The 20,869-nt window shown below is 42.4% G+C and overlaps 1 protein-coding gene across 1 annotated transcript; it reads left to right on the top strand.

The window, feature by feature from the left end:
• The first annotated feature begins 394 nt into the window (after nt 1-394).
• slc27a6 (solute carrier family 27 member 6) lies at nt 395-20,436 on the top strand. Its single transcript, XM_056736011.1, has 10 exons — nt 395-976; nt 1,098-1,307; nt 5,238-5,396; nt 8,023-8,147; nt 9,078-9,272; nt 9,716-9,806; nt 9,889-10,087; nt 10,165-10,262; nt 17,735-17,865; nt 19,087-20,436. Exons 1-10 carry the CDS (start codon nt 505-507, stop codon nt 19,261-19,263), a joined length of 1,857 nt encoding a protein of 618 aa, XP_056591989.1. The 5' UTR covers nt 395-504; the 3' UTR covers nt 19,264-20,436.
• The last annotated feature ends 433 nt before the right edge of the window (nt 20,437-20,869 follow it).

The raw sequence follows: 20,869 nt of genomic DNA, 5'->3' as shown, positions 1-20,869 counted from the left end.
TCTTGATTTTTGAATGTTTAGACATTTTCACTGTAAAACAAGAGAAAAAGTCTAAGTAAGAAAGTCATTTTTTGCAGTGCAGGTCCAATACGTTGAGTTTCTTTGTCATATATTTGACGGTGACGGAAGCCCTTGTGTTAATCTTGTTGATCGCGCGGCTGGAGAACGAGAATGTGTTTGCAGGCACGAGCTGGTCGATTTCTTCACTCAACATGTGGAAGAAAAACGTTAAACTTTTATCTCTGAGTGTACAGAAGTCCAGTCCACAATAGAAGCACGCACGCACGCGCCGCGCCGCGCCCTGGAGTTGAATAAAACGACTGAACGCTTAAGGTTGGTGGTGGACACGCCCACTCACGGGGCAGTTGTACAACAAAAGTCACGTGACACGCTTAGAGTTGCATAAGCAGGATGGAAGGGAAGTGGCGCGGCGACTATAAAACGATCCAAGTGGAGCAGGTCAAACGATGTTGACGGACCGACGGCAGTAACAGTCTGTCAGAGATGTTGTTATGGCTCGCGGCTCTGCTGGCGGGAATCTTTTCCTCGCATCTCGCGCAGCGCCTGTGTTTCCCGTACTTCTGGAGAGACGCGCGTTACTTAATGAAACTCGTCCGTTACGGAGCCCGTCTGGAGTTGTACAAACAAACTGCCAAAGTGGTGACAGTCGTGGACAGGTTTGTCGAAAGAGCCCGGCGGACTCCTCACAAGCCCTTCGTCATTAATGATGGGGTGACGCACACGTACGGCGAGATCGACGCGCGCAGTAACCGAGTCGCGCGTGTGTTTGACCGCTCGGTGAAGAAGGGAGACACGGTCGCGCTCCTCATGAGCAACGAGGCCGACTTCATCTCCGTCTGGTTCGGCTTCGCGAAACTGGGCTGCGCGGTGGCGTTTCTCAACACCAACATCAGATCCAGATCACTGCTGCACTGCTTCAACTGCTGCGGGGCCAGACTGCTGGTGGTCGGCAAAGGTAAACCGGTTTCTGCGCTCGAGCGCATCTAGAATGAAACGCCCTGCCCCTTTAATTCATCCCACACGACACGTGTTTCTTTTGAATCAGTGTAGTTTTGTTTGTCCGTGTCTCGTTGTAGATGTGGTGGACACTTTGGAGGACATTCTCCCCAGTCTTCAGGAGGATAATATCACGGTGTGGTGTATGAAACCGCAGAGCTCTCTTCCCGGCGTTCACTGTCTGCCGGAGAAGCTTCAGCAAGTTTCTGATGAACCACTTTCACCTGATCTCAGATCTGTCAGCTGTCTGAAGACCCCCACACTTTACATCTTCACCTCGGGCACTACTGGTAGGCTGCGTGTCTTCTTCATGATAACACACTTCCGCTGCGATATTTGACTTTCTGATGAACAGGTTCAGATAGACCTGATCGTGTTGCGTGTTAACACTACAAACACTGCACATTTCATAATCTACATCATCAGATTAAACCACTTTCTTCTGGATTATGAGACAACTATAGATGTCAGGGCTGCGTGAGAATAACTAAACTCATTTACATTACGCCTGAGCTAGACGAAGGTTTTATAACTGTCATTGAAGCAATGCCATATTCTTTATGTAAATATCAAAAAGAAAACAAGATGAACAGTTTGTTCATAAAATACATTTAGTGGTAACTCTGAAAAGAGGAACCTAACATTAACTTCTAATGATGTGTTCTGATCACACATTCACTTCACACACTTTCTCATCAGTGGAGGTCTGGACAATATGTGTTTTAAATAGATAAACAAACCACATTTACTAGGTTAATAGAAATAAATGATAATATAGGAATCAATTTCTCAACTAGAACAGGGTTCATTATGAAAAGGATTTGATCATTTTATCACTTAAAACTCCTCTTTAAGCATTAAAATAGCGTATGTACAAGTTTATTCCTGTGATAATCATTTCTTAATGACTTGAATATAACTCCACACCTTTTGATTCATTTAGTATACACAGATTGAGTCCCTCCATTCATTCACACGGTCAAATAACTCGATGTGATTTGTGACATTAAACATCGGGGTATAAATTAGGTTTTGTTTTTGGATTTTAAAATTTTAGTTAAGTTTTCACAATTGTTTTTGGCATTTGACAATTTAATGGTTTATCTTTTATGTTGCTAAAAAAGATTAACAATCTTTTTTTTGGTTATTATTATAATTTTAGTGATTTACACTTATTTTACTTCATTTTTGAGGCAACATTTCAAAATTTCATTTAATGAAATAGTTTTTAGGACAATATCTGATTTTATTTCAATGAACCGTAACGTTTTTGTTCATTTTGGTAAAGTAAAATAACCGTGCTTTCTTATTCTGTCTTTGTGGAGTTATAAATGATGAAAGTTTGTCTTAAAGGGGTGTTTTTTTTCTTTCTTCTATTTCTAAACAAATGTAATCTAGGGGTCCACATAATGTGTCTGTGACGTTTCAGCTCATAATACACCACAGAACTTTTAATATACCATGTGCTGCATGCCCACTTTTGCATGTGAGAAACGCGCCGTTTTTTTGTGTTTCTTTTAGTGCAGCCAGGGATGTGAAGCTGTGCATCCAGAGACAAATAAAATAAGGTTTAGTCACATAAAGCGAACGAGAAACAAGGTCTCGTCTTTGAACACCAAACACTTTGTTTTCGATAAGCACACCTGTTTCCCCCGGGGGCATTCCCGAAGCCCCTCTGGTCCCTGTTGGTGCGGTCACGACAACATTCGGGAGAGAGAACCACGTCACGTGTTAACAAACCATACACACAGCTTTCTGAAGTGAAGATACTCAAGACAAATTAACGAGCCACAGACATTGCTTTCTAGTAGTGAACGAACAAACGTGTCACAGTGACATTTTATCTACTTTTAAGTTGCCGCAGGTCCCTGAGGATTAAAAAATACCGGTACAGACAATGTCTTTATTTGCAGCTTTGACTCGTTCAGAGTGGATGATTTCCATTGAAAACTCAATAAATCCATCGCTCTCTTGTCTCCTGTGTGGTTGGGTTAGGCATGGTGTTGGAACTTCACACACGCGAAAACAACAATAGTGGAGACGCTCAGAACAGGGGCCGGAAATATTATAATAAGAACAACTATGAATCATTTTACGTCATTAACTCTTTCACCGCCATTGAAGAGATATCTCGTCAATTAAAAAAAACGCTTCCCCGCCAAAGATGAGTTATTACGGCAATCAGTGTTTGTACTGTTGTACAGCAGGTGGCGCTATTAAACACCTTTGGGAGTACAGAACCTAGAACGTATATGTTTGAGCAGTTTTTAATGATTGTTCTGAACGTAATCTGGGCGGAATCTTTGACAGAAAAATTAAATTATCTCAGCTGTTTAATCAAGATGATGCATTTTTTTAGAAACCTACCCTCATATACGGAGTGATAAAAAAAGAACAAATGAAGATAGAAGAATACAGTTTCTTTTGTTTAAAAGCTGAGACTCTGTTCTTTCATTTGACATATTGTTTGTTCATATATTCTTTACAGAACTGTGTGTACAAATACGAATACGAAATACAAATAAGTATCTTTACAAATACTGTGAGCCATTAAAGTTGGGTGAAAATGTTTAAAAAAATGCTGGCGTAGGCGGGCAACTTTTTTTTTTTTTAAAGGCTGACGGCGACTGAGTTAAGAGAGCGATTTCTGAAGTCTCAAAGGCTTGCAGAGATAGGCTCACATAAAAAAAGTGAATGATATGTCTTTTTTCCCATGTTGATAGATGAACAAGACACCCGATTTTAGCATTAAAACATGGATAAAGTCAGTTTTTCATGAAATCACCCCTTTAAAGCACATTAATAACACCACAGAGTCATATGAACACCAATAACAACATGATTTCACCACAGGAGGACAGTAGCATGAGTAACAGAGAACACTTATTTTAACAGTGATACAACTGCAGCTTGACTTCAAAATAAGTGTGTCAACTGAAAAGGATTGTATCCGTAAAACTGATTATATATAATAGTTTTAATCTTGACCATCCACATGTCTCTTCCAAAATGCTGGTGCTCTTTTGTAATATTTAGAAGTTTATCGCTTGCCACCAATTTTACACTTTATGTCGGCAAATATTGAAAGAATAAAAGCTCTTGCGCTGCTTTATTGAAATAAGCTTTCCTGTAGCTCAGTGGTAAGAGCATTGTGTTAACAACGCAATGTTGTGGGTTCAATCCCAGGGGATGCAAATACCTATGTAAAATGTATAGGATAAAGGAATGTAAGTCACTTTGGATAAAAGCGTCTGCCAAATGTGTAAATGTAAATGTCAATGTGAATGTAAGCTGATCTTCTATGTTGGCTTTAGGTTACATTCAACCTGAGAGTTCCTCACAACTGCCTCTAGGAGGTGGATTTGACAGTCTTGTGTTTGAATGATGTGTGCGGTGAAAAGCCAGCGTCTGTCACTGGAGCCCCGCCCACCGGAAGTGAAGAGAGGTCGTTTTGAGGGGGGAGGAGGTTCAAGTTTTTGATTAATAATGATGAGGACACATGAATGAATATATATAGGATAAATCAATTATACAAAAGACTACAATATTCCATAAAAAAATGATATTTAGTTTAGATTTCATGCCGCCTGTGTCGCACCTACAATGTATCCTCAATCCTACATGTTGGTTTTTCTTTTCTTGACCTGATCACAATGCTTTTGGTCCATGAAGAACTGAGGTGTTATTACATCTGTGAAGAGATGCATGTCAGGATACGGTGTACTAGGGTGTGTGAGTACCCTGTGCCGTACACTGGATGTGGATCTATACATTGAGTGCTACATGAAGTGAGTTTGGTGCTATATGATGAAGGGATATAGCAGTGAGAGATCATCATCATCATCATCTCCTCTGAGCGCGTGTGATGTATACAACTGTGTTATACTGACACAATCTTCACTTTAAACTGTGGGAACAGTCAAATGTTTGTATGGCTCATTGTGTCTCACAGTCAGAATCTGAGACACCTCCAAACCAAACGTGATCTACAGCTTTACTGCTCATTAATAACACACAAACACTTAGTCACTTAGACTGTATGTTCATCACATCAGCACTACTTGATGGTCATTATGATCACATGTGTTGTGCTGTGCTGTTGTCGTTCATGTTTTTAAAACTGCCCAGAAATATTTGTAGTAATGCTGTATTTGTTATGAGTTTGTGAATGATGTGGACTTGACTCCTCTGTAGTGTGCTGACTGTTGATGTTGTTGCAGGATTACCCAAGGCTGCGGTCATCACACATTTACAGTCGCTGAAGGCCGCGGGGGGATTCCGGGCATACGGTGGCACAGAAGATGACATCATCTACACACCACTTCCTCTGTATCACAGCGCTGCTTCACTGTTGGGCATCGGAGGAACCATTGAGCTTGGTAATCATCGTCATGAAATACACTACAGCCCATAAAACACTGCAGGACCACAGAAATCTGTCTGAAAGCGTCTGTTCTCCTCAGGAGGCCTGGAGCAAATCTTCTGCATCCACATCTAGAGATGCAAATGTTTTCTTGATCAAATATGATTTAAAACATACTGATATGTGCTGGTGCAAGATTTTAGTTTGATTTTATGGATGTGTCAGTAATATGCGCCTATAGGCGGGTGCACAACACTTATTGAACACAGATGGACACGCAGCAGCAGCAGCATACAAATATTACAAATAATAGGATTGTGAAAGATTATTATTGTCAACGTAAAGATTATGACGTGAGCGCTCTAAAAGGAAATGAAGATCAGGCTCTGATTGGTTAACAGCATGTTACTCTCAACACACCCAAGAGTCACTAAGAGAATTGGGACAACCCATTTAGATTATGTCTCGAGCACATGTTTCCTGTGGCTTAACTAGCAGAAGTGGATTCGGACACGCCCTAATGGTACATTCACACTCGTTAACGCTTCTCATTTATTAAGAATGGGTGACATTACTTGTTCACCGAACTGAATTGTGGGTCCGTCAGCATCGCATCACATAATCCCACTTTAACAGGGCTACTTGCCACATGAGAAAAAAACATGGAAATATTTGTTTCGCTCATTTTTACCGAATGCAGACCGTCTGTGAGGAAAAGCTGATTACTTTTCAGAAACGACGTTCAGATTTCACGAACAGGCAATTTGGTTTAATCATTTATAAATATAGTGTCATATACAGTGAGGAAATAAGTATTTGAACACCCTGCTATTTTGCATGTTCTCCCGCTTAGAAATCATGGAGGGGTCTGAAATTGTCATCGTACATGCATGTCCACTGTGAGAGACATAATCACAATGTATGATTTTTTTAACTATTTATTTGTATGATACAGCTGCAAATAAGTATTTGAACACCTGAGAAAATCAATGTTAATATTTGGTACAGAAGCCTTTGTTTGCAATTACGGAAGTCAAACGTTTCCTGTAGTTTTTCACCAGGTTTGCACACACTGCAGGAGGGATTTTGGCCCACTCCTCCACACAGATCTTCTCTAGATCAGTCAGGTTTCTAGCCTGTCGCTGAGAAACACGAAGTTTGAGCTCCCTCCAAACATTCTCTATTGGGTTTAGGTCTGGAGACTGGCTAGGCCACGGCAGAACCTTGATATCCTTCTTCCAGAGCCACTCCTCGGTTATCCTGGCTGTGTGCTTCGGGTCATTGTCATGTTGGAAGACCCAGCCTCGACCCATCTTCAATGCTCTAACTGAGGGAAGGAGGTTGTTCCCCAAAATCTCGCAATACATGGCCCCGGTCATCCTCTCCGTAATACAGTGCAGTCGCCCTGTCCCATGTGCAGAAAAACACCCCAAAACATGATGCTACCACCCCCATGCTTCACAGTAGGGATGGTGTTCTTGGGATGGTACTCATCATTCTTCTTCCTCCAAACACGTTTAGTGGAATTATGAGCAAAAAGTTCTATTTTGGTCTCATCTGACCACATGACTTTCTTCCATGACTCCTCTGGATCATCCAAATGGTCATTGGCAGACTTAAGACGGGCCTGGACATGTGCTGGTTTAAGCAGGGGAACCTTCCGTGCCATGCATGATTTCAAACCATGACGTCTTAGCGTATTATCAACAGTAACCTTGGAAACGGTGGTCCCAGCTCTTTTCAGGTCATTGATCAGCTCCTCCCGTGTAGTTCTGGGCTGATTTCTCACCTTTCTTAGGATCAATGAGACCCCACGAGGTGAGATCTTGCATGGAGCCCCAGTCCGAGGGAGATTGACAGTCATGTTTAGCTTCTTCCATTTTCTAATGATTGCTCCAACAGTGGACCTTTGTTCACCAAGCTGCTTGGCAATTTCCCCGTAGCCCTTTCCAGCCTTGTGGAGGTGTACAATTTTGTCTCTATTGTCTTTGGACAGCTCTTTGGTCTTGGCCATGTTAGTAGTTGGATTCTTACTGATTGTATGGGGTGGACAGGTGTCTTTATGCAGCTAACCACCTCAAACAGATGCATCTAATATAGGATAATACATGGAGTGGAGGTGGACATTTTAAAGGCAGACTAACAGGTCTTTGAGGGTCAGAATTCTAGCTGATAGACTGGTGTTCAAATACTTATTTGCAGCTGTATCATACAAATAAATAAAAAAATCGTACATTGTGATTTCTGGATTTATTTTTAGATTATGTCTCTCACAGTGGACATGCACCTACGATGACAATTTCAGACCCTTCCATGATTTCTAAGTGGGAGAACATGCAAAATAGCAGGGTGTTCAAATACTTATTTTCCTCACTGTATGTTCTTAAAAGACCGATTTATTTTTCATTTGTCAAAAAAACGTGTCAAAATGATTTGCTGTGTCCGGGTTAGCGTGTGTTGTTAGATTTAAGAGATTGTTAGACTTGGAATAATAAACCTGCAAATGTGGTGTCTGGCCAACACAAACACTACAGAGCAAAGATGAAATGTTATTGTTAGTGTCTTCTGTTATTTTTGACCTGATGTGACCTGCTTTCCATCAGTCTGATGAAATATGTCTTGTTTTTATTGTTATCTGGTAGGTGCGACATGTGTGCTGAAGAAGAAGTTCTCTGCGTCTCAGTTCTGGAGTGACTGTAGGAAACACAACGTGACTATAATTCAGTATATAGGAGAGCTGTGCAGATATCTGTGCAATCAGCCTGTGGTATAGTCACCGTCTCTTACTCATCACACATCACAGCACACACAAACACCAATAACAATCATCTTTAAAAATGTTGTTAGTTTATGAGAAAAAACGTATTGTGTCGACGGGAGCTTACGGCTGTTACTGTAAATACTGAAGAAATGCTTTTGTGAGATATGTGAGAGTTCTCTTCAGATCCTTACACAGACACATGAAGGAAGGAATCTGTGTCTGTGTTGTGTTGGATAATGGACGGAAAGCTCTTTTGTGTCTCTCATTCATGCATCATCAGCGTCAGGACATCAGTGTATGAAAGATCTCTTTGTGTCTGTCCGCTGATGTTGTCCACAAGCTCACGTTCACCCCAACACACACACACACACAGTGAACACATGTACATCAGTGCTCATAGAAAGAGACACACACACACACACACACACACACAGTGAACACATGCACATCAGTGCTCATAGAAAGAGACACACACACACACGCACGTCTGGTTTATTATCTCCGTGGGGACGGTCCATAGACCTAATGATTTTTATTCCGTACAAACTGTATATTTTATCCCCTAAACCTAAAGATCATAGAAGACTTTTAGCATTTTTAGATTTTCAAATAAAAATATATATTTTTTTACACAAGTCCCCCTGAGTTTGAGTGTGTTTAAGTTTAGGTCCCCACCAGGATATAAAAACAAGGCCCCACTCACACGACAGTTATGAATGGAGCTGTTCTGCTGGTTGTTCACACACACACACACACACACTTAGTCATGAGAATGTCATGTGAAGGTAAATGTCATTTGTTGATTTCAGTGAGTAGAGACTCTCAGACGTGAGGGTCAGTGAAGGGTCAACCTCTTCAGAACTCATCTCACAGACTCCAGCTCAAAGCAGAGATGAGCGTGTGGTGTTGACATGTGTGCGCGTGTCTGTCCGTCAGGTGGAGAACGAGAAGGATCACAGGGTTCGGATGGGGGTCGGGAACGGTCTCCGGCAGGACGTGTGGAGAGAGTTTCACCGGCGCTTTGGAGAAATCCCCATGTGTGAGATCTACGGCTCAACTGAAGGAAACCTGTGCTTCATGAATCACATCGGCAAGATCGGAGCCGTCGGCCGCTCCAATTTCTTTTACAAGGTCAGTGGAGTTGAGTGCATGTGAGGTTAAGAGCGGTTAACAAGTGTAAAGTGCAAAATTACAGTTGTGTGTCCGAACATCACTGTAGTGGGGTCAATATTTGATGGGGATGTTGTGTGGATGTGCAGTGTTTGATGGTCAATGACCCAGAGGACTGGAACACAAACCTCAACACTGATCCACGTGACTCTGTGGAGCTTCATTGTTTGTTTTCATGCTGTGTGCTGCTTTCTCAATGTGGTTTATATGCCTGCGCTTCTGAAACACACAAATGCACATCTAATACATACAGTACAGTCACAGGAAATGAGTTTGTGTTTGAGTGATGACATCACCTCATTCTTTCTGACTCAAGAACAGGGTTACAGGTCAAACATCATCATCTCAACGCATAAGACACAAGGTTTGTCTTCATAACTGTGTGTGTCTTTGTGTTTTGCCAGATGCTTTTTAAGTACGTTTTGGTGAAGTATGACATGATCCGAGACGAGCCGGTACAAGATCAGAAGGGATTCTGTCTTCATGTTGCTAAAGGTGAGGCCGGAGGACAGATGGTTGGTGTGAGAAGGAAGAGTGACAGGTGGAGGTGAGATGATGATGTTGTGTATGTCATCAGGTGAGACGGGGCTGCTGTTGTCCAAGATCTGCTCTCAGAGTCCCTTCTTCGGTTACGCCGGCAGTAAACAGCTGACGGAGAAGAAGATCCTGCGAGACGTGTTTGTGAAAGGAGATGCTTACTTCAACACCGGAGATCTGATGGCTGAGGATGAAGACAACTTCATCTGCTTTAAAGATCGAGTGGGAGACACGTTCAGGTTCGGCTGAACACACGTCTCACATGTGATCATCATGTGATGAAACCCAACGTGTCAACTCTGTGCATTCCTTCTAGGTGGAAGGGTGAAAATGTGGCGACCACAGAGGTCTCAGAGACTCTTGGACAGCTGGATTTCATTCAGGAGGTGAATGTGTATGGAGTTCATGTGCCAGGTAAGGCTCGCAGCACACACGAACACACAAACACACACAGTCACGTGTGTGAGGATCTGGAAAACATCACCAAACCAGACAATGTGTCAGATGTCATGGAAGAACTTTTCATGTTCACTGAAGAACACACAAGCCTGAACTGTGATGAGGGTTTTCAGTGATGCTGTGTGCGCGTGTGTGTAATGAACGTCAGGTCACTAAAGAGTTTGGTACAAGAGGACAGAATGATAAAGCAAACACAGCATGAATGCCACGGCTGTTTTACTTCTGTCTCATTGATCAGTTTCTACTGTATGTGAGAAGCACAGACTGGTCTGCTGATGGAATAGGTGTGAGGTGTGTTCATGTGTGACCCCTAGACCACAAAACCAGTCTGAAGTAGCACGGCAACATTTGTAGCAATAGCAAAAAAACATTGTATGGGTCAAAATGATCGATTTTTCTTAGGATATTAAGTAAAGATCGTGTTCCATGAAGATATTTTCTACATTTTTTATCCTAAATATATCAAGTACTAGGCTTTGCAATGGACTTCATTTGGAAAACTTTAAAGGGACAGTTCACCCAAAAATGAAACTTCTGTCATCATCTCAACTCAACTTTATTTATATAGCGCTTTTTCCAATTTTCATTGTTACGAAGCAGCTGTACATGAGACATTTTGACTATAAGCAAAACAACTAAAGTTATGTACCTGTAATAACAAGAAATAGGTGAAAACACAAAAGACAGACATACCCACACACAAATGCTCCACACACACAATATGCACACATACTTACACACATAAACATTGACACACACAGAGACACCCACGTACTCAAAGTGAAAGCACACATTTAAGATAAAGGAGAGAGAAACACAGGTCAAATGTTAAATTCAATTCAAGTTTATTTATATAGTGCTTTCACAATGTGTATTGTTCCAAAGCAGCTTTACAGGAGCAAACAGAAAAGGTAAAACACAGCACAGTGCATGGTATTTATACAACGAGCAAGATCATTCTAATAATAATATCTAATTAATAATTAAATGCAGTCTCCCAGTGAGCAAGCCAACACTGCCCTGCTGTGGCCTGACCAGACCAGACTCACACAGCCCCAACAAATGAAATCACCACAACCAAACGTTGGTGTAATCTCTAGTTGGGGATGGGCGTATGACGTTCATCTGGGCCTGGCGGAATCTCTCCCCACCTCAGAATGGACATCTGAGGCGGAGGCAGAAAGAGAATAATAAGCATAGCTGCTGTTCATTAACTATGCATTCAGTGAAAGCTTGGCTGAAAAGATGTGTCTTTAATATAGATTTAAATTGTGCTAAGTATGAGAAAGCTAGACCCCCCCTTTGATGCATTTAGTTATTCTAGGTGTTATCAAAAGTCTTGAGTTTTGAGATCTTAGAGTTGTAATGTGATAGAAGGTCTGTTATGTAGGTAGGGGTTTAAACTATTTAAGGCTTTATAAGTCATTAAAAGAATTTTAAAATCAATACGATACTTAATACAATACACCCTCCCGTGGACCCACCACCTACAGGAGGGACCGTAAGGGGCCGGTGCAAAGTTGATCGGGTGGTAGTCGAAGGCAGGGGCCTCGACAACCCGATCCCTGGACGCGGAATCTAGCTCTAGGGACATGGAATGTCACCTCTCTGACGGGGAAGGAGCCGGAGCTTGTGCGTGAGGTTCAGAGATTCCGACTAGAGATAGTCGGGATCACCTCTACGCACAGCTTGGGCTCTGGAACCACACTCCTCGAGGGAGTATGGACTCTTCACTATTCAATTCAATTCAAGTTTATTTATATAGCGCTTTTCACAATGTGTATTGTTTCAAAGCAGCTTTACAGGGGCAAACAGGAAAAACAGAAAAGATAAAACACAGCACAGTGCATGGTATTTATACAACGAGTAAGATCATTCTAATAAATATCGAATTTCTAAATAAATAAATGAATGAATGCAGTCTCCCGGTGAGCAGGCCAACACTGCCCTGCTGTGGCGAGGAACCCAAACTCCAATGATTGATTAATGGAGAAAAAAACCTTGGGAGAAACCAGGCTCAACCGGGAGGGCCAGATCCCCTCTGACGTGTCATAGCTGCACTCAAACTGGTGACATGTGATTTTAGTTTAGCATTTAATACCAAATATTGTAACTAATACCAAATATTGTAACTACTCTGGAGTTGCCCAGGGTGAGAGGCGGCGGGCTGGTGTGGGTTTGCTTATAGCCCCCCAGCTCAGCCGCCATGTGTTGGAGTTTACCCCGGTGAACGAGAGTGTCGCTTCCCTGCGCCTTCGGGTCGGGGATAGGTCTCTCACTGTCGTGTGTGCCTACGGGCCAAATAGCAGTTGTAGAGTACCCGGCCTTCTTGGAGACTCTGGGAGGGGTGCTGACCACGACTGGGGACTCCGTCATTCTGCTGGGGGACTCCAACGCCCACGTGGGCAACGACAGTGACACCTGGAGGGGCGTGATTGGGAGGAACGGCCCCCCTGATTTGAACCCGAGTGGTGTTCTGTTATTGGACTTCTGTGCTAGTTATAGTTAGGCCATAACGAACACCATGTTCAAGCATAAGGGTGTCATCAGTGCACATGGCACCAGGACACCCTTGGCCGGAGGTCGATGATCGACTTCGTGGTTGTTTCATCTGACCTACGGCCGTATGTCTTGGACACTCGGGTGAAGAGAGGGGCGGAGCTGTCAACCGATCACCACCTGGTGGTGAGTTGGATCCGATGGCGGGGGAGGAAGCTGGACAGACTCGGCAGACCCAAACGTACTGTGAGGGTCTGTTGGGAACGTTTGGCCGAATTGCCTGTCAGAGAGATCTTCAACTTCCACCTCCGACAGAGCTTCGACCAGATCCCGAGGGAGTCTGGAGATATTGAGTCCGAGTGGACCATGTTCTCCACCTCCATTGTCAACGCAGCCACTCGGAGCTGTGGCCGTAAGGTCTCCGGTGCCTGTCGAGGCGGCAATCCCCGAACCCGGTGGTGGACACCGGAAGTATGGGATGCCGTTAAGCTGAAGGAGTCCTATCGGGCCTGGTTGGCTTGTGGGACTCCAGAGGCAGATGACAGGTACCGACAGGCCAAATGGACTGCAGCCCGGGTGGTTGGGGAGGCAAAAACTCAGGCCTGGGAGGAGTTCGGTGAGGCCATGGAGAAAGACTATCGGTCAGCCTCGAAGAGGTTCTGGCAAACCGTCCGGCGCCTGAGGAGGGGGAAGCAGTGCCCTATCAACACTGTTTACAGTGGAGGGGGGCAGCTGTTGACCTCGACCGGGGATATCATTGGGCGGTGGAAGGAATACTTCGAGGATCTCCTCAATCCCGCCGTCACGTCTTCCATTGAGGAAGTAGAGGCCGAGGGCTCGGAGGCGGACTCGCCCATCAACCGGGATGAAGTCACCGAGGTAGTCAAGAAACTCCTCGGTGGCAGGGCACCGGGGGTGGATGAGATCCGCCCTGAGTACCTCAAGTCTCTGGATGTTGTGGGGCTGTCTTGGCTGACACGCCTCTGCAGCATTGCGTGGCGGTCGGGGACAGTGCCCTTGGACTGGCAGACCGGGGCGGTGGTCACTCTTTTTAAGAAGGGGGACCGGAGGGTGTGCTCCAATTATCTGGGATCACACTTCTCAGCCTGCCCGGGAAAGTTTATGCCAGGGTACTGGAGAGGAGAATCCGGCCGATGGTAGAACCCCAGATTCAGGAGGAACAGTGTGGTTTCCGTCCCGGTCGTGGAACACTGGACCAGCTCTATACCCTCTCCAGGGTGCTGGAGGGTTCATGGGAGTTTGTCCAACCAATCCACATTTGTTTTGTGGATTTGGAGAAGGCATTCGACTGTGTCCCTCGCAGCATCTTGTGGAGGGTGCTCCGGGAGTATGGGATTCGGGACCCTTTTGCTAAGGGCCATCCAGTCCCTGTACGACCGGAGCAGGAGCTTGGTTCGCATTGCCGGCAGTAAGTCAGACTTGTTCCCGGTGCATGTTGGACTGCCCTTTGTCGCCGGTTCTGTTCATAATTTTTATGGACAGAATATCTAGGCGCAGCCAGGGGCCGGAGGGCGTCGGGTTTGGGGACCACACGATTTCATCTCTGCTCTTTGCGGATGATGTCATCGTGCTGGCCCCATCAGACCAGGACCTCCAGCATGCACTGGGATGGTTTGCAGCCGAGTGTGAAGCGGCTGGGATGAGAATCAGCACCTCCAAATCTGAGGCCATGGTTCTCAGTCGGAAAAGGGTGGCTTGCTCACTTCAGGTAGTTGGAGAGTTCCTGCCTCAAGTGGAGGAGTTCAAGTATCTGGGGGTCTTGTTCACGAGTGAGGGAAGGATGGAACGGGAGATTGACAGACGGATCAGGATAGCTTCTGCAGTAATCCAGTCGCTGTACCGGTCTGTCGTGGTGAAGAAGTAGCTGAGCCGCAAGGCGACGCTCTCGATTTACCGGTCAATCTACGTTCCTACTCTCACCTATGGTCATGAGCTGTGGGTCATGACCGAAAGAAGATGATGGATAAAAGAAGATGGATGGATGGATGGACGATACTTAATGGGTAGCCAGTGAAGCGATGATAAAACTGGGGTTATGTGATCGTATTTTTTTGACCTGGTAAGAACTCTGGCAGCAGCATTCTGAACTAACTGTAGTTTGTTTATTGATGATACAGGACAAACACTAAGTAGAGCATTACAATAGTCAAGTCTTGAGGTCACAAATGCATGAATAAGCTTTTCTGTGTCAGCAACACACAAAATATTTTGTAATTTGGCAACATTTCTAAGGGGGAAGAAGGCTGTTTTTGTGATATTTGAGATGTGATTTTTAAATGACAGGTTGCCGTCTAATATAACGCCTAGGTCTTTAACTGTATTTGTTGGAGTAACAGTGCAGCCTTCAATTTGCAGGTTGTAGTCGGAGATATTCGGTTTACGTGTGTTTGGTGCTATAAGTAATATTTCTGTTTTGCTAGAGTTTAAGAGGAGGAAATTACTAGTCATCCAATGTTTTATACTCCCCTGAGACAGCTCGCAGAATAAAAGCGCCACTGCAAATGTGATATTGATTGATTGCCTGCAAGAGTTCAATAAACCACAAGTTAATAAGTGACCTTACATATCAGATCAAATATTGCTCTCTGTCCCCAATGAAAAGCGTTCCAAACAGAGCTGAAGCAGAATATATCAAACACTGCCACTGTTTCTTCCTTCTTATCTAAATCCATGTTATGAAGAAATTGTTTGAAAGAATGACTCGAAGTAGATGACTGATGCTTTTTCTAAACTATTGTCACTGCAGTTTTAGTATCTCTGATGCTCTCTGCCAGTTTAAATAGTTTGAAGGAATCATCTGGTCTTGATGAGATATATAGCGGAGTATCATCTGCATAACAGTGGAAGCTATTTCCATGTTTTCTAATAATGTTGCCGAGGGGCAGCATGTATATGGAGAAAAGCAAGGGTCCTAAAACCGATCCCTGAGGTAATCCATCATTTACTTGCGTTAGATTTGACAATTCCCCATTTAAATGGACGTATTGATATCTGTCTGTTAAGTAAGATCTGAACCATTGCAGTGCCTGTCCCTGAATACAGATATAATTGTGTAAGCGATCTAGTAGTATTTTATGGTCTACTGTTTCAAACTCACCGCTAAGGTCAAGCAGGACTAAGAGTGAGATGTTACCTTTATCAGATCCTAAAAGTAGATAGTTTATTATTTTGACAAGCACAGTTTCAGTGCTATGATGCGGTCTAAAATTTTGTGTATGACATTATTTTGTAGGAAAGAGCACAACTGAGTGGACACTACTTTTTCTATTACTCTAGACAGGTATGGGAGATTTGAAATCGGTCTATAGCTTCCAAGTTCATTGGGTCTAAATGTGTTTTTTTGATGAGAGGCTTAATGACAGCCATCTTAAAGGGTCCTGGGACATGTCCTAGATTAATTGACGAGTTTATAATGTTATAAATGGGCTCAATAGCAACATGTAGTAACTCTTTTAATAAAGTAGTCGGAATGGGGTCTAATAAGCATGATGTCGGTTTGGATGTTGCAATAATTTTAATTAAATCTTCCTGACTTATAGGTGAAAAACACTGGATATACCCAGGTCAGGTGTAGTCATTTTGTTTGTTAGTTTAGCAATTGTACTAAATAAAAGCCTTGAATGGTTTTTATTAGTTTCTATGAGGTTACGGAGGTGCTCGGCTTTTTTCTGCTTTTAGTGCCTTTTTGTAACAGCTTGCACTCTCTTTCCATGCAATTTTGAAGACCTCTAATTGGGTTTGTTTCCATTTGCGCTCAAGTTTACGCGTTTCTCTTTTTAGGGCGCGAGTGGTGTTATTATACCATGCTGCTATGATCTTTTCATTAATCCTTTTTGACTCCATAAGTGCGACCGCTTCTAATGTATAGAGAAAATGGTGCTCATGTTGCTGGTCATGTCATCGAGCGATTCTATAGTGAAGGTATTAAGGAGTCAGATCTGGCAAGATCTCGTGGCTAATGTATATAACCTTATCTTGGTGGAGTAGACTCATTAAGACCGAAATAATCATTTGGTTTAAGCCATGTTTCAGTCTGGCAGAGTATATCAAAACTGTTGTCTGTGATCATTTCATTTACAATAACTGCCTTTAGACTTATTGATCATTAAATATATTTTATTTAGGTTTAAATCACAATAAGGTTTTTTCTTTGAATTTTACGTAAATGATTATTTGGTTGTATTATTCAGGGGACAGACACAGTCTCTATGCATTTGGAAGCAGTAACATTCTTAACAGTTGAGTGAGAGGAACACAGACTATGGTTCAAGTTTGTACTTACTACAGTGTGTGTGAGCTGGTAACATTATATCAAGTGTGTCACACACACATTTCAAAGACCAAACACAACCTCACCCTGAGACAGCTCGCAGAATAAAAGCGCCACTGCAAATGTGATTTTGATTGATTGCCTGCAAGAGTTCAATAAACCACAAGTTAATAAGTGACCTTACATATCAGATCAAATATTGCTCTCTGTCCCCAATGAAAAGAGTTCCAAACAGAGCTGAAGCAGAATATATCAAACACTGCCACTGTTTCTTCCTTCTTATCTGAATCCGTGTTATGAAGAAATTGTTTGAAAGAATGACTCGAAGTAGATGACTGATGCTTTTTCTAAACTATTGTCACTGCAGTTTTTGACACATCATCATCTTTCAATTATAAGGTTGTGAGCAGTCCACACACATCGTGTAACGCCACCACATCATGTAAATATACGGTCACAGAATAATTGTGTGAATAACTCCCATTTTGTCAGATGAGGAGCCTAAGGCCAGGTCTTTCTAGCACTTCATGAACATCTTAACATCAGCAATGAATAAATGATTGTGTGATGTCATCAGTTTGATGTATAGGTATGTGACGGACTGGTTTGAATGATTCAGTGATCGGTGTCTTCACAGGTCAGGAGGGTCGAGCTGGAATGGCTGCAGTGGTTCTGAGACCCGAATTCACATTTGACGGGAGGAAACTGTTTGATTTGGTCATGAGCGAGCTGCCGTCGTACGCCCGACCTCTCTTCATAAGACTGCAGGTACAAGAGAAACTCTGATGACTCAGAAACAGAGAATGATGCTGAGCTCACAGCTGATGATGTGACACATGTCTGCGTGATCTTGAACACAAGCACATATACTATACATTCAACAGACATCATTACATCATCATTACAGTGGAGGAGCACACAATTCACCCAGACATGTACAGGTTCTCTACGCTCTCTAGCACCCCTTATCCACACTTCTGACCAGTCCTATCTCAATCCAGGAGAGGGGTTCGGTCCGGGTCCAAAGATTAGGGTCAAAACTCTGACTCTGAGCCCTCATCTCAGACAGCACACCACACGCTTCACCTGATCTCGGTTCATGATATGTGAAGTGTGAACTGCCGAGCAGTTAAGTTTGAATATTTAAAACTTAAACCATCCTAGAGATATATCATATATATATTTCAGAAGGAAAAACAATTGTAATTAAAAGAGAAGTATAAAGAGATCTGAAGAACGTGTTTGTGTTTGTTGCCGTGCGTTCAGTCACTTATTGTAACAGCAGCTGCTCCTCTGCTGAAGAACATCATAAATCAATATTCAGATGCAATAAAACTACATTAGAATGTGAATGAACTGTAGTGTGTGTCAGTCAACATTAGAGCGCCACCCTCAGGCTGAATGACACATCATCACCATCAAAATATATTCATGTGTGTGACCAAATAGTCCTTTTTTACCAAAATACAAATTTACCACTCCGTGAAATCAGATTTTTCTAGATTCAGTGTTTTCTGTTTTTTTTACTGTACAACACATGAAAAAAAAATATGTCAGTATACTGCAGTAGTTACTTATAATAAACTTGAGTTTCAAGAGTTCACACTTACATGGAAAGGTGAAGAGATTGGTATTTGGCGAACTGAGCGAGGGCTCAGACCCCGCGCTGGAGATTAGGACCAAACCCAGAGAACACCTGGTTTGAGACTAAGAGATTGCAAGTGTGGAGAAGGGGTGGAGGAGGTAAGATGCTGATTGGATGGTTACAGAATGAGGAGCACCTGTGGTATCTGTGATTATCTGACGTGTTCCTCCTGAACTGTGTCATATAAACCTGTGTCTTATGGGTACATTCTCTGGTTTCATCTTTGTTTATCAGTTGACATAAACAACAGTATCTAACACTAAACTGACATCCACACAACGATGAGTGTTTTCAGGAATGTGTAACAGTTGTTCATATATATATATATATGTGTGTGTGTGTAGGAGTCTATGGAGATGACCAGCACATTTAAACAGCAGAAGTTTTCTCTGGTGCAGAGCGGCTTTAACCCCTCAGACATCAGTGATCCGCTGTATGTCCTGGACTCCACAGAACGCTGCTTTATTCCTCTCAGCTCATGTGTGTATGACACTATATTAACAGGTGAGAGGAAACTCTAGTGGAGGCGTCTCCTTGACTGAATCATAGAAGTGTATGTTCATCTTCCAGATGTAAAGCGGGTCCTGTTTGTATCACAGTGGTTTATGTTCACCACAGACACCATAGAGGTGTTGATTCATTCATTAGCTTTGATACTGTATCTCATTCATCAGTCCACATCTGCTAATGGCTAATAAAGAACCAACAGCTTGAGTTATTAACATCAGGAGCTTCATGAGTATGAAGAAAAGCACTTTCCTGATTCCAAAAGGAACTTGGTTTTGATTTGTGACCGCTGGATGGAACATTATGAATGTCTTCAGCTCATTTTACTATTTGATTATAAAATCAAACAAATTCACACGGACATAACACACGATCACATCACTGAATACTGCAGACCAGGACATTAATTATAAATGATGATTCAATCCAAATCTATCATACATTTTCAGATTCGCCTCATTTAAATAGATCAACACCAATGTGTGTCAAATAAAACACCTGAATAACACTCAGAAGTGTTTAGTGTAGAAGCTCAGACATCATCTTCCCTGGTGTTAGATAAAGCAAACATCACTCTATTAGACAACATGATTGGTTTCATTTCATTTCCTCTTAGCAGATTTGGACTCTTATGCATAGAAGAAAAAACTAAAACCTTTTCGAGAAGCAGACAATAACAACTAGATTTCTGTACACGTATCACATCAGTTCCAGACTGTGTGTGTGTTTGAATGTGAATGATTGAAATGAATGTCTGACATTTTGATCTCACACACACACAGAATATTTCAAAGTCAGATGTTGTGCGTGAGACTATGTTTTTCTACGGTACGTGACTGACAACTCATGTTTCATCACATCAAGTGAAGACTTGCTTATTTGACCTCTGTCTGTACATAGTGTTGTTTGATAAATAAATATATTTCATTTAATTAATAAGCACTTGAAACATTTAAGGTTCGCTGTGAATTGTGTTTTAAAAATGCAATGCAATAACTTCACTAATTGAAGTGAATCATATATGCAATGATGTAAGAGCACCTGTTGTGAACAAATGTGAAACTGTCGTCATCATTATGGCATCATGTTTGTTTCTGTACTGTACATGTGACATTGATCATGATGTAATCTTTGACCTCGGCTGCTTTATATAGTTTCAATGCACAATAAAATGTATTGGAAATGCACACATTTAATCTTCTTCTGTTTTATTGTCTCTATCACTTAAGGTATGTTCATAGAATCATTTAAATAGCTGCATTATAAAACCATTATTATTGTGTGATGGTAAATGTTGTATAACAAAAGCAAACGAACATTGACTTAAAGATAAAAGTTTCATCACATGAATGAGTGTAAAGGTAAAACTGAACATTAGCACAGAACGATGATCTTTAAGTTTGACTCTTTTGAGTTGATTCTTATGAACTATTTACTTCAACGAATCGTAAAAGTACAAATAACGTTATTGTGTAATCTGCCTTTACCGCCATGTTGTAAGTAACAATTACAACCTGGTCACAACAACAACAACAACAACAACACTCATTATTCCTTAACCGCTTGTGTTAAAGACTGAAATGAATCGAGCTCGTCCGCGTCACACAGGCCTTACGAGCG

This window comes from Triplophysa dalaica, chromosome 22 (assembly GCF_015846415.1).
Source record: "Triplophysa dalaica isolate WHDGS20190420 chromosome 22, ASM1584641v1, whole genome shotgun sequence".
Lineage (NCBI taxonomy): Eukaryota > Metazoa > Chordata > Actinopteri > Cypriniformes > Nemacheilidae > Triplophysa > Triplophysa dalaica.
The sequence above is the reverse complement of the archived record's forward strand: the minus strand, read 5'-3'. Positions and strand labels throughout refer to the sequence as shown.

Excerpts from the sequence above, each read along its gene's own strand:
- slc27a6 (XM_056736011.1), top strand. The coding sequence starts at position 505 with ATGTTGTTATGGCTCGCGGCTCTGCTGGCGGGAATCTTTTCCTCGCAT. Across the intron at positions 977-1,097 it reads ACTGCTGGTGGTCGGCAAAG|ATGTGGTGGACACTTTGGAG; the intron begins GTAAACCGGTTT and ends GTCTCGTTGTAG. Across the intron at positions 9,807-9,888 it reads CTGTCTTCATGTTGCTAAAG|GTGAGACGGGGCTGCTGTTG; the intron begins GTGAGGCCGGAG and ends GTATGTCATCAG.